At 52.2% G+C, this 11,002-nt stretch overlaps 2 protein-coding genes across 7 annotated transcripts in view; both read left to right on the top strand.

Annotated features, from left to right (window-relative positions):
- Nucleotides 1–6,619, top strand: part of TNFSF12 (TNF superfamily member 12) — a 15,081-nt gene extending 8,462 nt beyond the window's left edge. For both annotated transcript variants that reach the window (XM_014589069.2, XM_006151794.3), the window contains exons 6-7: nucleotides 5,603–5,727; nucleotides 5,874–6,619. In XM_014589069.2, coding sequence (XP_014444555.1) covers nucleotides 5,603–5,727; nucleotides 5,874–6,125 — 377 coding nt within the window. In that variant the 3' untranslated portion in view covers nucleotides 6,126–6,619. The remainder of the gene's footprint in view (nucleotides 1–5,602; nucleotides 5,728–5,873) is intronic.
- Nucleotides 6,620–6,836: 217 nt separating this feature from the next.
- Nucleotides 6,837–10,079, top strand: TNFSF13 (TNF superfamily member 13). 5 transcript variants are annotated; one of them, XM_006151795.3, is made up of 8 exons: nucleotides 6,837–6,949; nucleotides 7,155–7,321; nucleotides 7,801–8,030; nucleotides 8,369–8,453; nucleotides 8,594–8,641; nucleotides 8,792–8,910; nucleotides 9,400–9,538; nucleotides 9,749–10,079. In XM_006151795.3, exons 3-8 carry the CDS (start codon nucleotides 7,824–7,826, stop codon nucleotides 9,856–9,858), a joined length of 708 nt encoding a protein of 235 aa, XP_006151857.1. In that variant the 5' UTR covers nucleotides 6,837–6,949; nucleotides 7,155–7,321; nucleotides 7,801–7,823; the 3' UTR covers nucleotides 9,859–10,079. The 5 variants fall into 5 exon arrangements, with proteins under 5 accessions (XP_006151857.1, XP_006151858.1, XP_027628954.1 ...); XM_006151796.3 differs by lacking the exon at nucleotides 7,155–7,321; XM_027773153.1 differs by lacking the exons at nucleotides 6,837–6,949; nucleotides 7,155–7,321 and having other exon boundaries at nucleotides 7,330–7,955.
- Nucleotides 10,080–11,002: the final 923 nt, after the last annotated feature.

The following is an 11,002-nucleotide window of genomic DNA, read 5'->3' as shown; positions in this document are numbered from 1 at the left end:
TGGTGTGTGAGTTTCAAGCTGCCAGGCCTGGGACTTGAACTGTGGTCAGCCACATGGGAGTCCAATGCCTTAACACTATGCCACCTGCTGGCCCCGGGGGTGGCTATTTGAAACAGGGTGGCCAAGGAAGACAGAAGTGTCAGCCAGGGAATGAGTCCTGGAAGTGTGTCCCAGGGAGGGGGGCAATGAGCTTGATGAGCTTGGTGTGTGGAAGGAGGCAGGGCGGCTGGAATGTTGGGAATAGAGGAATGTGTGAGGTTAGACAGAGGGCCAGTGAGGCGGGCCACGGGTGGGGGTGGGGTGGGCAGAGAACCTGGGAGGGTCTGGCTGCCCTGCTCTACCTTTTACTGCTCTTCTTTGCAATTTGCAGTTGCCCTAGCTGTAGGGTTTGTTGTCGTTTTGGTAACAGCTTCATTAAGACATAATGCACATATCATACAATTCACTTACTATTTTTTTTAGATAAATTTTTGCTATTGGGCGTGTGTGCTCACCATAGAGACAAAGAGACAGAAAGTGAGAAATTACCTCCCAGGGAGATGGCCACTCCGTAAGCCCTTCTCCTCCATGCTCTCGAGATTTTGGGCACTCATGTTCACGTGCCCAGTGTGAATTTGAAACCACCAAGTCTGGGACTCAAACCGCGGTCAGCATGGAGTCCAGCGACATAACCATTACGCCATCTGCTGATCCCCCCACTTATTAATATTTAAAGTGTACAATCCAGTGATTTTTGGTATGCTCTCAGAGTTGGGCAACCATCTATCACTTTATCACCTCTAAAAGAAACCCTGGGAGGGGCCGGCAGGTGGCATGGTGGTTAAGGGTGCTGGACTCCAATATGGTCCACCTTGGTTCAAGTCCCGGACCTGGCAGCTCACTTTCTCTCTCTCTCTCTTTTGCTCGCTCTGTCCCTCTCTGGTCAAATTTAAATAAATAAATAAAATAATTCTTTAAAAAAGAATGAAAGAAACCCTGGGAGCCAGCAGGTCATGTAGTGATTAGGGTACTGGACTCCCTTATCCCTGACTGCAGTTTGAGTCCCAGACCCAATGGCTCGAAATTCATGCCAGGCATGTGTGCGTGCTTGCCCAAAATCCTGAGAGGAGAATGGAAGAGAGGAGATTGTAGCGTGGCTATTCTCCCTGCAGGTGATTTCTCACTTTTCCCCTCTGTCTTTCTCTGGTGATGAGCATATGCATGTACTCTATGGCAAAAATCAGAAAAAAAGAAAAAGAGAAAGAAAGAAAGAAGAACGAGAAAGCAAGCAAGCCTGTACCAGTCAGCTGTCAATCCCATTCCCACCATTCTCCTGCTCTAGGCAACCAAGAATCTACTTTCTGTCTCTCCACATTTGCCTACTCGGACATTTCATTTAAATGGTCCTTTGTGACCAGCTTCTTTTCCCTCAGCACAATGTTTGCAATGTCCATTCATGCTGGAGCATGTGTCAGAGCTTCACTCCTTTTCATGACAAATAATATTTCATTGTATGGACATACCACAGTTTGCTTATCCACTCATCCACTGATGGACATTTCGGTGCCATTTAATTATTCCTCATTTGAATAACTGAAGCAATGTATGTCTACGTTCTTTTCGTTTCGTTTTGTTTTGCTGTAGGGCACGTGCGCTCGCCAGAGAGACAGACAGACAGAGTAGGGGGTGGCCATGCTGCAGTCCCTTCATCTTCCATTTGCTTCTCCAGATTTGGGGCACACAGCTTCTCAAGCTGCCGGGTCCAGGACGTGCCTGTGAAGCAGGGACATGGACCCTGAGTAGGAGTGGCAGTGGATGCAGAAAGGACAGACCCACAAGTAAAGAAAAAGCGGGGAACAGGCCCTCCGGGCATCCCTGAGGGAGATCAGCATGGCAAAAGCGGTTCCCAGGTTTATTCTTTTACAGGGCAGTGGGGGCAGGAGTAGCTGAAGGTGTTTTCTTTTTTATTTCTCCCCCAAAGAATTATTTTATTTAACTTTATTTATTATTATTATTATTATTTTCCAGTTTGATCAGAGAGAGAGAGGGAAAGTGAGGAAGCAAGCCACCGGACTTGGTCCAGGACTCAAACCACTGTCGGCCATGTGGGAGTCCAGCGCCTTTAACCACCACGCCACCTGCCGGCCCCAAACCAGGTGTTTTTCTATTGTCAACTGCAGCTGTGGAGCATCTTGTGTTTTGCAGTTCGAAATAAGCCCCACCTGGCCTTCTCTGGCTAAAATATAGTTTTCTTTAACCTCTGCCGGCTATTCAGCATTGGCCCAAGCGAGCGAGTCTGTGCCCTGCTCATCTTTAAAGGTCACCATTGTTCAGCTCAGATTCAGCCACTCCCTACAAGGATTCAAATGGTACAGTCAGCCATGTGGGATCCAGTTGCCTTAACGACACCCCGTAACTGACTCTACGTTATTTTTTATAAAATCCTTTTTAAAGTTGCTTTATTTCCTCCATGAGTCAGAGACAGAGAGAGCACTTCCAACAGAGTCTTGATGCTGTGATTTACCTTCGGCTTCAGCCAGCCCTGGATCACAAGCCATATGTGCCCAGCATAGTCAGGGAGGTCCCTGGATGTGAACCAGGAACTTCCCATGTGGGTCAGCCTTGCAGAACATTGCATTTTCCCACAGTACTGCCATCTGGTCCCCAATGTAGGTCTATAGTTAGGACACGATTGAAGTAAAACCTGAGAGTCCCCACACCTCTTCATTCCTACTCTTCTCCATAGAAGCCACCACTGGTGACAGTTTGCTCTGACTCTTTCTGGTCATAACTATTAGATTTCTTTCTTTCTTTCTTTCTTTTTTGAGAGAAAGAGAGATTTTTACTATAGAGACGTGCGCTCACTGGAAAGACTGAGAGAGACACAGAGATAGAAAACAAGAAGTCACCCCCCAGGGAAGATGGCCATGCCTCAATCCCTTCTCCTTCACTCTCCTCCCTGGATTTTGGGCACGCCCAGGATGTTTCGAGCCTCCGGATCTGGGATTTGAATTGTGATCACCCATGTGGGAGTACAGAACCTTCACCACTACACTATCCACTGGCTCCCCGATGCAAATAGAAAATAATGGTGATGCATTCTCATAAATATGTCCTTAGGTGATTTTTGTCATCATGCAAATGTCAGAGGGAGGGCCAGTCAGTGGCACTGTGGTTAAGGCAGCTGGATCCCACATGGCCAACTGCAAGGTTTGAGTCCTGGACCTGGAGGCTTAAAAACACTCTGGGTATGTGTGCATTCATACCCAAAATCTCAAGAGGAGTATGGAGGAGAAGGGATTGTGGGTGGTTGTCCCCCTGGGAGTGCCTTTTCACTTTTCCTCTCTGTCTCCTGTGAATGCTTGTGCCTTATAGCAAACACACACACACACACAATTATATAACTGTATAAAAATATTTGCTTTCCTTGCATTCTTATAAGATTTTTTTTTCTTTTTTTGGAGAGGTTTTTGCTATAGGGCGTGTGCGCTCGCCAGACAGACAGAAAGCGAGAAATCACCCCCCCAGGGGGGATGGCCATGCTGCAATCCCTTCTCCTCTATTCTCTTCTCGGGATCTTGGGCATGCACGCACATGTGCCCAGCGTGAGTTTAAGCCACCGGGTCTGGGACTCGAACCGCGGTCGACCACGTGGGAGTCCAGTGACATAGCCATTACGTTAACTGCTGGTCTCCTTATAAGATTTTTAACATAATTTTTTCTTTTCTTTTCTTTATTATTATTACTTTTCAATTTGCTATAGGGCACGTGCACTTACCAGAAAGAGAGAGAGAGAAAGTGAGATAGCAAGCCGCCAGGTCTGGGACTCAAAGTGCATTGCCATGTGCAGTTTCAGCGCCCTTAACCACCACACCACCCGCTAGCCCCAAGACTTTTTATTTTTTAAACTATTTATTTATTTTTACTTTTCAAACTTTTTTTTTTTTTTTGTCAAGAACTAAGACACAAACACACACAACTATCCTAGGCTTCCACAGGGTCCCTGGTGTCTTGCCTCCACATCTTGTCTCATTGAAAGGGCCATGCTGAACAGAACGACAGATTAGCTCAAGCACTAGCGAGACCGATGCAATCATGAGACCAGGTAAACACGAGATGCAGGAGGCTGCTGCGGGCATGACACCACATACTGGTTTTGTTTGTTTGTTTGTTTTCATTTGACCAGAGAAACAGAGAGAGAGAGGAAATGAGAAAGCAAGTCACAAAGGGCCAGGACTCGAACCGTGGTCAGCCATGTGGGAGTGTCCAACACCGTAACCACCATGCCAGCCACAACATCCTATTTAAATTTTTTTTTACAATACAGTTATAATAATTTTTGAGAGGCTTTTGCTATAAAATTATCTTTGGATAATTTTAGTTTGTATCGTTTTTTTAGGATGTATGTTAGTTTTTTTTTTTTAATTCTTTCTCTCTTGTTTTATTTTTTGCAAAGGATTTTGCTATAGGGTGAGTGCACTTGTGAGCAAGATAAAGACAGAAAGCAAGAAATCACCCCCCAGGGGGGATGGCCATGCTGCAATCCCTTCTCCATTCTCCTCTTGGGATCTTGGGCACGCACGCACATGCGCCTGGCGTGAGTTTTAAGCCACCGGGTCTGGGACTCGAACTGCAGTCAACTACATGGGAGTCCAGCGACATAGCCATCACACCAACTGCTGGTTCCAACAGTAGCCCTTTTTTATAAGTAAAAGGAGAACACACTAAAATAATGATCAAGAGTCCAGTGGAATCGATACCTAACCCAGCAGCATGGTAGCTCTCTGTCGAGCTTTACGTGCTGTGTGTGGTTGTTTATGCCCGAGACAGCATGACTGGCAGCAAGGTAGGTGGTTTTATGCCAACTCTCCCACAGACATGTGGGTATAGTGTTGTCCTGCACTGTGAAGTGTTACAATGACTCCACTGTCAGTAGGTGACAGGAATTCTTTTTATTTTTTGAGAGAGATTTTTGTGCTAGGGCGTGTGCACTCACCAGAGAGAGAGACAGAAAGTGAGAAATCACCCCAGGGAGGATGGCCACTCCACAATCCCTTCTCCATTCTTCTCTCTGTATTTTGGGCATGCACACACACGTCTGGCAGAAATTTTTAGATCCATTATACCGTTAGAAGACCACTGGGCTCGCATGTAGTCGACTGCAGTTTGAGTCCCGGACCCAGTGGCTTAAACTCACGCCGGGCGCGTGTGCGTGCGTGCCCAAGATCCCGAGAGGAGAATGGAGGAGAAGGCATTGCGGTGTGGGCATGCCCCCTTTTTTGATTTCTCGCTTTCTGTCTCTCTGTCTCTCTGTCTCTGGTGAGCGCACGCGGCCTATAGCAAAAACCTCTCCAAAAAAAGAAAAAAAGATAATAAAAAAAAAAAAGAAGAAGAAGACCACTGCCCTACAGGCAATCCATCATTGACCCAAAAGTCCAAAGTCGCTATGTGGCATGTGACTGTATTTCTGGGTGGGGTGGGCCCCAAATGTTTATAAACTCCTTTGGCCTCTGGGGAGTGTGGGGATGTCCCGTAAGGGGATGGTTTCTTACCTTTGGCCTCTGGGGAGTGTGGGGACGTCCCATAAGGAGATGGTTCCTTACCTCTCAACATCCACATTCAGGTGTGGACGGGACAGTGAGCGGCTGGGAAGAAGCCAAAATCAACAGCTCCAACCCTCTGCGCTATGACCGACAGATTGGGGAATTTACAGTCACTCGGGCTGGGCTGTACTACCTTTACTGCCAGGTAAGCACACGCACACACACCCAGCTCTGTGGGTACCTGAGGGGCGCTAAAGGCCGGGAGGCAGATGGGATGCCTGAGTCTCTAAAGAAATTTGGATGGCGTGGGGTGTGCGGAGGCCTGGACTCTGCCTGCCCTCCCCTGCCCAGGTGCACTTTGACGAGGGGAAGGCTGTCTACCTGAAGCTGGACTTGCTGGTGGATAACATGCTGGCCCGGCGCTGCCTGGAGGAGTTCTCCGCCACCGTAGCGAGCTCCCCAGGGCCCCAACTTCGCCTCTGCCAGGTGTCTGGGCTGCTGCCCCTGCGGCTAGGGTCCTCCCTGCGGATCCGCACCCTCCCCCGGGCCCATCTCAAGGCTGCCCCCTTTCTCACCTACTTTGGACTCTTCCAAGTGCAGTGAGGGGTCCCAGATTCTCCCACATCAAACATCCCTGTCCTCTCTGCCCAACCCTAAGCTGCTCCTCACCCCAGATCTGCCCCTCCCTCTATAGACTGCCAGGGTTCGGCCCCATGTTCCCATCCCACATAAATAGCCTCGTCTCTTCGACACTCCCCACCTCCCACTCTGCACCTCCCAGCTCCCAAACCCCTGACGTTTTGATGCCCTCATTCACCCTGACTCCTACTGGCCACAGCCCCCGGAACATTGTTCGCTGTACTCTGTGGACAAGATGGGTCCAAAAGAACCCACCACACGCACTGGGAGGGGCTGGGCTTGGCAGCAGGAAGCCAGAGAGACTGGGACTAGGCCAGGAGCTCCCAGATGTGAGGGGTGAGAGGCCGACACAGGCTCCTCCCTCCATAACTCCCTGTGGATTTTTAAAACAGATACTATTTTTATTATTATTGTGACAAAATGTTGATAAGTGAATATTAAAGAGAGTAAGTCATGGACTCTGTCTTTATTGGGGCTCAGGGGATATTCCCAGGGGAGCTGAAGGCCATGGGAAGCTGGGCTGGGCATGGGGGGAGGGGGCCAGGGTGCAGAATGGCAGCAGTTCCAGGGTGACACTCAGGCTTGGGGGCGGGGACTGACATTCCTCCAGCCCTAGGTGTGAGTAGAGTGGAAAGTCACTCTCCCCAGGGGAAAAAAAAAAAATCAATCCTCTGCCCAAGGTGCGGCACAGCCTCATTTCCCTAGGAGGCGGGCTTCCTCCTGCGGGGGAATCCCTGGCTGGGAGGCGCAGGGGCCCTTCCTCCTAGAGGCCTCAGGACATTCTGCAGGTGCTGGTATAAGGCCCTGGCTGGGAGACTGGGTGGGAGCAGGCCTGGAGGGGGACTCAGCCAGCAGACAGGACCTGGGGGCCCAGGCACATGGGAGTGTGTGTCCCCAGTCCTGAGGAGGAGTCCGGCAGTGGCTGGGGGGCTTGGGGCTGCCTCTTTGTCTCCTTGTCCAGAGCCTTATGTAAGAGCTTTTCTCGGGAAACAGGAAGCCCTGCTTGCCAAGTTCAGCACGGAGCAGCGGCAGGCCGGCCTTACTCCAACACAGCCGGCTGGCCTTAACCCCGATCGGCCAGTGTCTTGCTTCTGCACTCCCCGTTCTCCCCACCGACCCCCTCCGCTCTCCCACAGTGTCACTCCAGTGAGCCCCCGGAGGTCTGTCCTGTACCTGAGCTAGCAGCTCTTCCACCCTCTCTTCTTTCCCCACCCTCGACCTGCCCAGCTTGTCCCCCATCCCTGCTCCTGGCACCATGCCCATAGCCACCAACCTTCCCTCCCCCAACTCTGCGGCTGCCCCAGGGTTCCTGTGCTCTGGCCGCTCCTCCTGGGTGTCACCACCAGCAGCCTCGTCCTTCCTAGAGAGACTGGCACCAAATTTCCCTGAGGCTGGAGGAGGGCGGGGGACCTCAGGGCGACATTGGCCCCACAGTGGTGGTGGTGGGGGGGTGCCTTTAGCTTGCTTTCCTCCTCCCTTTTTATTCTCAAGTTCCTTTTTATTTCTCCCTTGCGTAACGTCCTTCCTCCATTCTGCACCATTGCCTGCACCCCTATCTCCCCACCACCTCCCTACCACTGAGGCCACAGCTGCTGGCAGAATTCCCCGCTCATGACAGTCTCATCTCCTTTCTTGCTAGCCCCCAAAGCGCCCCCGGGTGACATGGGGGGCCCGGTCCGAGAGCCGGCACTCTCAGTTGCTCTCTGGTTGAGTTGGGGGGCAGCTCTGGGGGCTGTGGCGTGTGCCATGGCTCTGCTGACCCAACAAACAGAACTGCAAAGCCTAAGGAGAGAGGTGAGCCGGCTGCAGAGGACTGGAGGGCCCTCCCAGGAGGGGGAAGGGTATCCCTGGCAGAGCCTCCAGGAACAGGTGAGGGGAGAAGGGTGTCTGGGAGAGAAAGATGAGGGGTGGAGGGTGGGAGATGTCTCTGGGCCTCTCAGTTCCTGCTTCTTGGTCTGCAGTTTCAAATGGGTCCAATAGAGGGTCCCGGGTTTGGAAATCAAGGAAGCGGCCACTCCAGGAAAGGAAACTGTTAAAGATTAATGCATCTTGTACCTGACAGATCCTGGAGGACAGCCAGCACTGAGACTCAGGGTGCTGGGGAAAGAAGCACGAGAGATTTGAGGTGTTCCTGGGTACAGGGAGGACTGGGAAGGAAGGCTGCCTGGGACCCTTGCTTCTGAATCTAACCCTGAGCCTCTTTCCAGGGGCAGAGTCCTGATGCCCCAGAAGCCTGGGAGAATGGAGAGAGACCTCGGAGAAGGAGAGCAGCACTCACCCCTAAACAGAAGAGTGAGGCCTGAGGGGTGCAGGGTGGGAGGGAATTGAGAAGCATGGGGCCTGTTAGCATGAGCCAGGGTGAGGGTGGAGGGCTGGCAACAGGCCACTTGAGGTAGGTGGATCCTGCTGAGATCTCCTCCTTCTCTCCTCAGAGAAGCGCTCGGTCCTGCACCTTGTTCCCATTAACAGCACCTCCAAGGGTGAGCACTATTTTAAATAATGGCTTTGGGAGAGGACAAGGACCAGGAACTGAGGGACTGGCGCCTGGGCCCAAGAGAATCTTAAGTGATGTGGAGTAGTTACTTGTGAGAGTACAAAGAAATCCTGACTGCCATACTGCTCATATCCAGAGGACGCTGATGTGACAGAGGTGATGTGGCAGCCAGCTCTGAGGCGTGGGAAAGGCCTGGAAGCCCAAGGATACGTTGTTCGGGTCTGGGACACTGGTGTTTACCTGCTGTACAGTCAGGTAATTCCGGACATGCCCTGGGTCTTACAGGGGGGCCTGGAGGCAAGCTGCTGTTCTCCCAAGAGCCTGTATGCCCTGGTACTGAAGGTTCCCCCGTCTGTCCATACTAAACTTAGAAGGCCCTTCTTCATTGTCCAGCTCCCTTTTCCGGGGTCCTGAGGCTTCCCAGAACTGAACCATGCCATCCTGTTTTTCTTTTTTTAAGGCGTTTCTGCTTTAGGGCACGTGTGCTTGCCAGAGAGACAGACAGTGAGCAGCAAAGTGAGAAATCATCCCCCTCCCCAGAAGGGATGGCCATGTCACAATCTCTTCTCAATTCTTCTCCTGGGATCATGGGCATGCACACGGATGCAATCCGTGTGAGTTTCAAGCCACCAGGTCCAGGACTTGAACCACACGATCAGCCATGTGGGAGTCCAGCAACATAACTGCTACACGATCTGTTGGTTCCACCATCTTGTCTCTTTGAACATTTCCCTTCCCTGCCAGGTCCTGTTTCATGATGTGACTTTCACCATGGGTCAGGTGGTGTCTCGGGAGGGCCAGGGAGGACAGGAAACTCTATTCCGATGTATACGGAGCATGCCTTCCAACCCGGACCGGGCTTACAATAGCTGCTACAGCGCAGGTGAGAGCCATGAGAGTGCAGGGTGGCCACAAGAGCTGGACATCTTTGACCGGGGTGGCAGTGGGAGGCGCTACAAGGAGGGTGGGAAGCCTGGGTATAGAGGTGGTCACATAATACCTAGGTCCTCACAGGACCAGAGGAAGGGTGGAGCTCAGGGGGAACCTCAGTTTCTGGATGGCTGAGCTTCACTGAGCATCTTCTCCTTCTCAGGTGTCTTCCATTTACACCAAGGAGATATTCTGAGTGTTGTAATTCCCCGAGCAAGGGCAAAACTTAGCCTTTCTCCACATGGAACGTTCCTGGGATTTGTGAAACTGTGATTGTATTATAATAAAAGGTCGTTCTGAGCTTGAAAACCGAGAGTGGGTACTATCAGAGACAGCTAAGAGCTGACTAGACAAAGGACAGAGAACAGACAGGACAGAGGCCTCTTCCTGGGTTTGACTTGGAGACTCCTGTTCCTCCTCTCTGTCCACCCCCATATCCTATACTTCAATTTCATGGATATTAAAGAGGTAGAGTATCTTACTTTTATCCTCCATCCAGCCCGAAGTTCCTGTGTTGTGTGTATGTGCGCGCGCGCGCCCAGTGGGGGCTGGGGTGGGTGCCAGGGATTGTGCAGACCTGCTACGGAGCCACTGGAATGCATCCAGAACAGCACCTCCATCTAGCGGCAGCTCGAGGGAACCGCCCCGCCCATGAGCTTAGGCCTTCCTCTGCTGGGGAAAACCCCGGGCTCCCCGTGCCACCCCTCTCGCCAGGTACCCTCTGCCTCTTCACTCCCAACAAGCCTCAGCCTCACTTCCTTCTCTCCATCTACTGGGCCCCAGTTCCCGTCACTATCTCCAGAGATGTGTCTATTTTGGGCATGTCAGTTGGGGGTGTCCGACAACGACAACGCTCCATGGCAGGCACGTTATTCTTCCTTTGCCTTCCAGCCTTCCACCCTCTGAGGTGCCAGGCCACTCAAAGCTCCTCTGGGCTAAGACTGGTCCCTGGGGAGCCTTGGACGACTCGACCGCCCGGATGCTAGTCTTGCCTCACTCCTGAGATCTTCTTTCTGTTCTGTTCAAAGTAAAATAAAGAGAATGGACAGTATGCCGGTTCCACAAGCCCACGAGTCCCGTGCAGGATCTCCCTACCCCGCTCTAGAGCGCGTCCCTACACCGAGGAACCCGAGCCCCTAAACTCCCACGCACGAGCGTGGAGACCGCAGGGCTACGCAGTAGGGCGTGACGCATGCGCCAGCAAGTCATCCGCTGGGCAGCCACGCGCGGCCAGGTCAGTTGGTGTGCGCAGGCGCAGCCCTGCGTAGAGCTCGCGGGCGGGGCAGTCTCGTGGAGTCTCCGTGCTTGGGTGGGCGGGGCTGGGCGCGTGGTGGCCGCGCCGGCGCTGTTCGCCGGGTGTGACGTACTAATCGTGCGCCGCCACCGCCGGTGGGCCTGGGGCTCGCGGGAGGGGCAG

The sequence above is a fragment of the Tupaia chinensis genome, unplaced genomic scaffold, assembly GCF_000334495.1.
Source record: "Tupaia chinensis unplaced genomic scaffold, TupChi_1.0 Scaffold000330_1, whole genome shotgun sequence".
Taxonomy (NCBI): Eukaryota; Metazoa; Chordata; class Mammalia; order Scandentia; family Tupaiidae; genus Tupaia; species Tupaia belangeri.
This window is presented reverse-complemented; position numbering and strand designations above follow the sequence as displayed.

Excerpts from the sequence above, each read along its gene's own strand:
- TNFSF13 (XM_014589067.2), top strand. The coding sequence starts at position 7,773 with ATGACAGTCTCATCTCCTTTCTTGCTAGCCCCCAAAGCGCCCCCGGGT. Across the intron at positions 8,454-8,593 it reads ACTCACCCCTAAACAGAAGA|AGAAGCGCTCGGTCCTGCAC; the intron begins GTGAGGCCTGAG and ends TTCTCTCCTCAG. Across the intron at positions 8,642-8,791 it reads CATTAACAGCACCTCCAAGG|AGGACGCTGATGTGACAGAG; the intron begins GTGAGCACTATT and ends GCTCATATCCAG.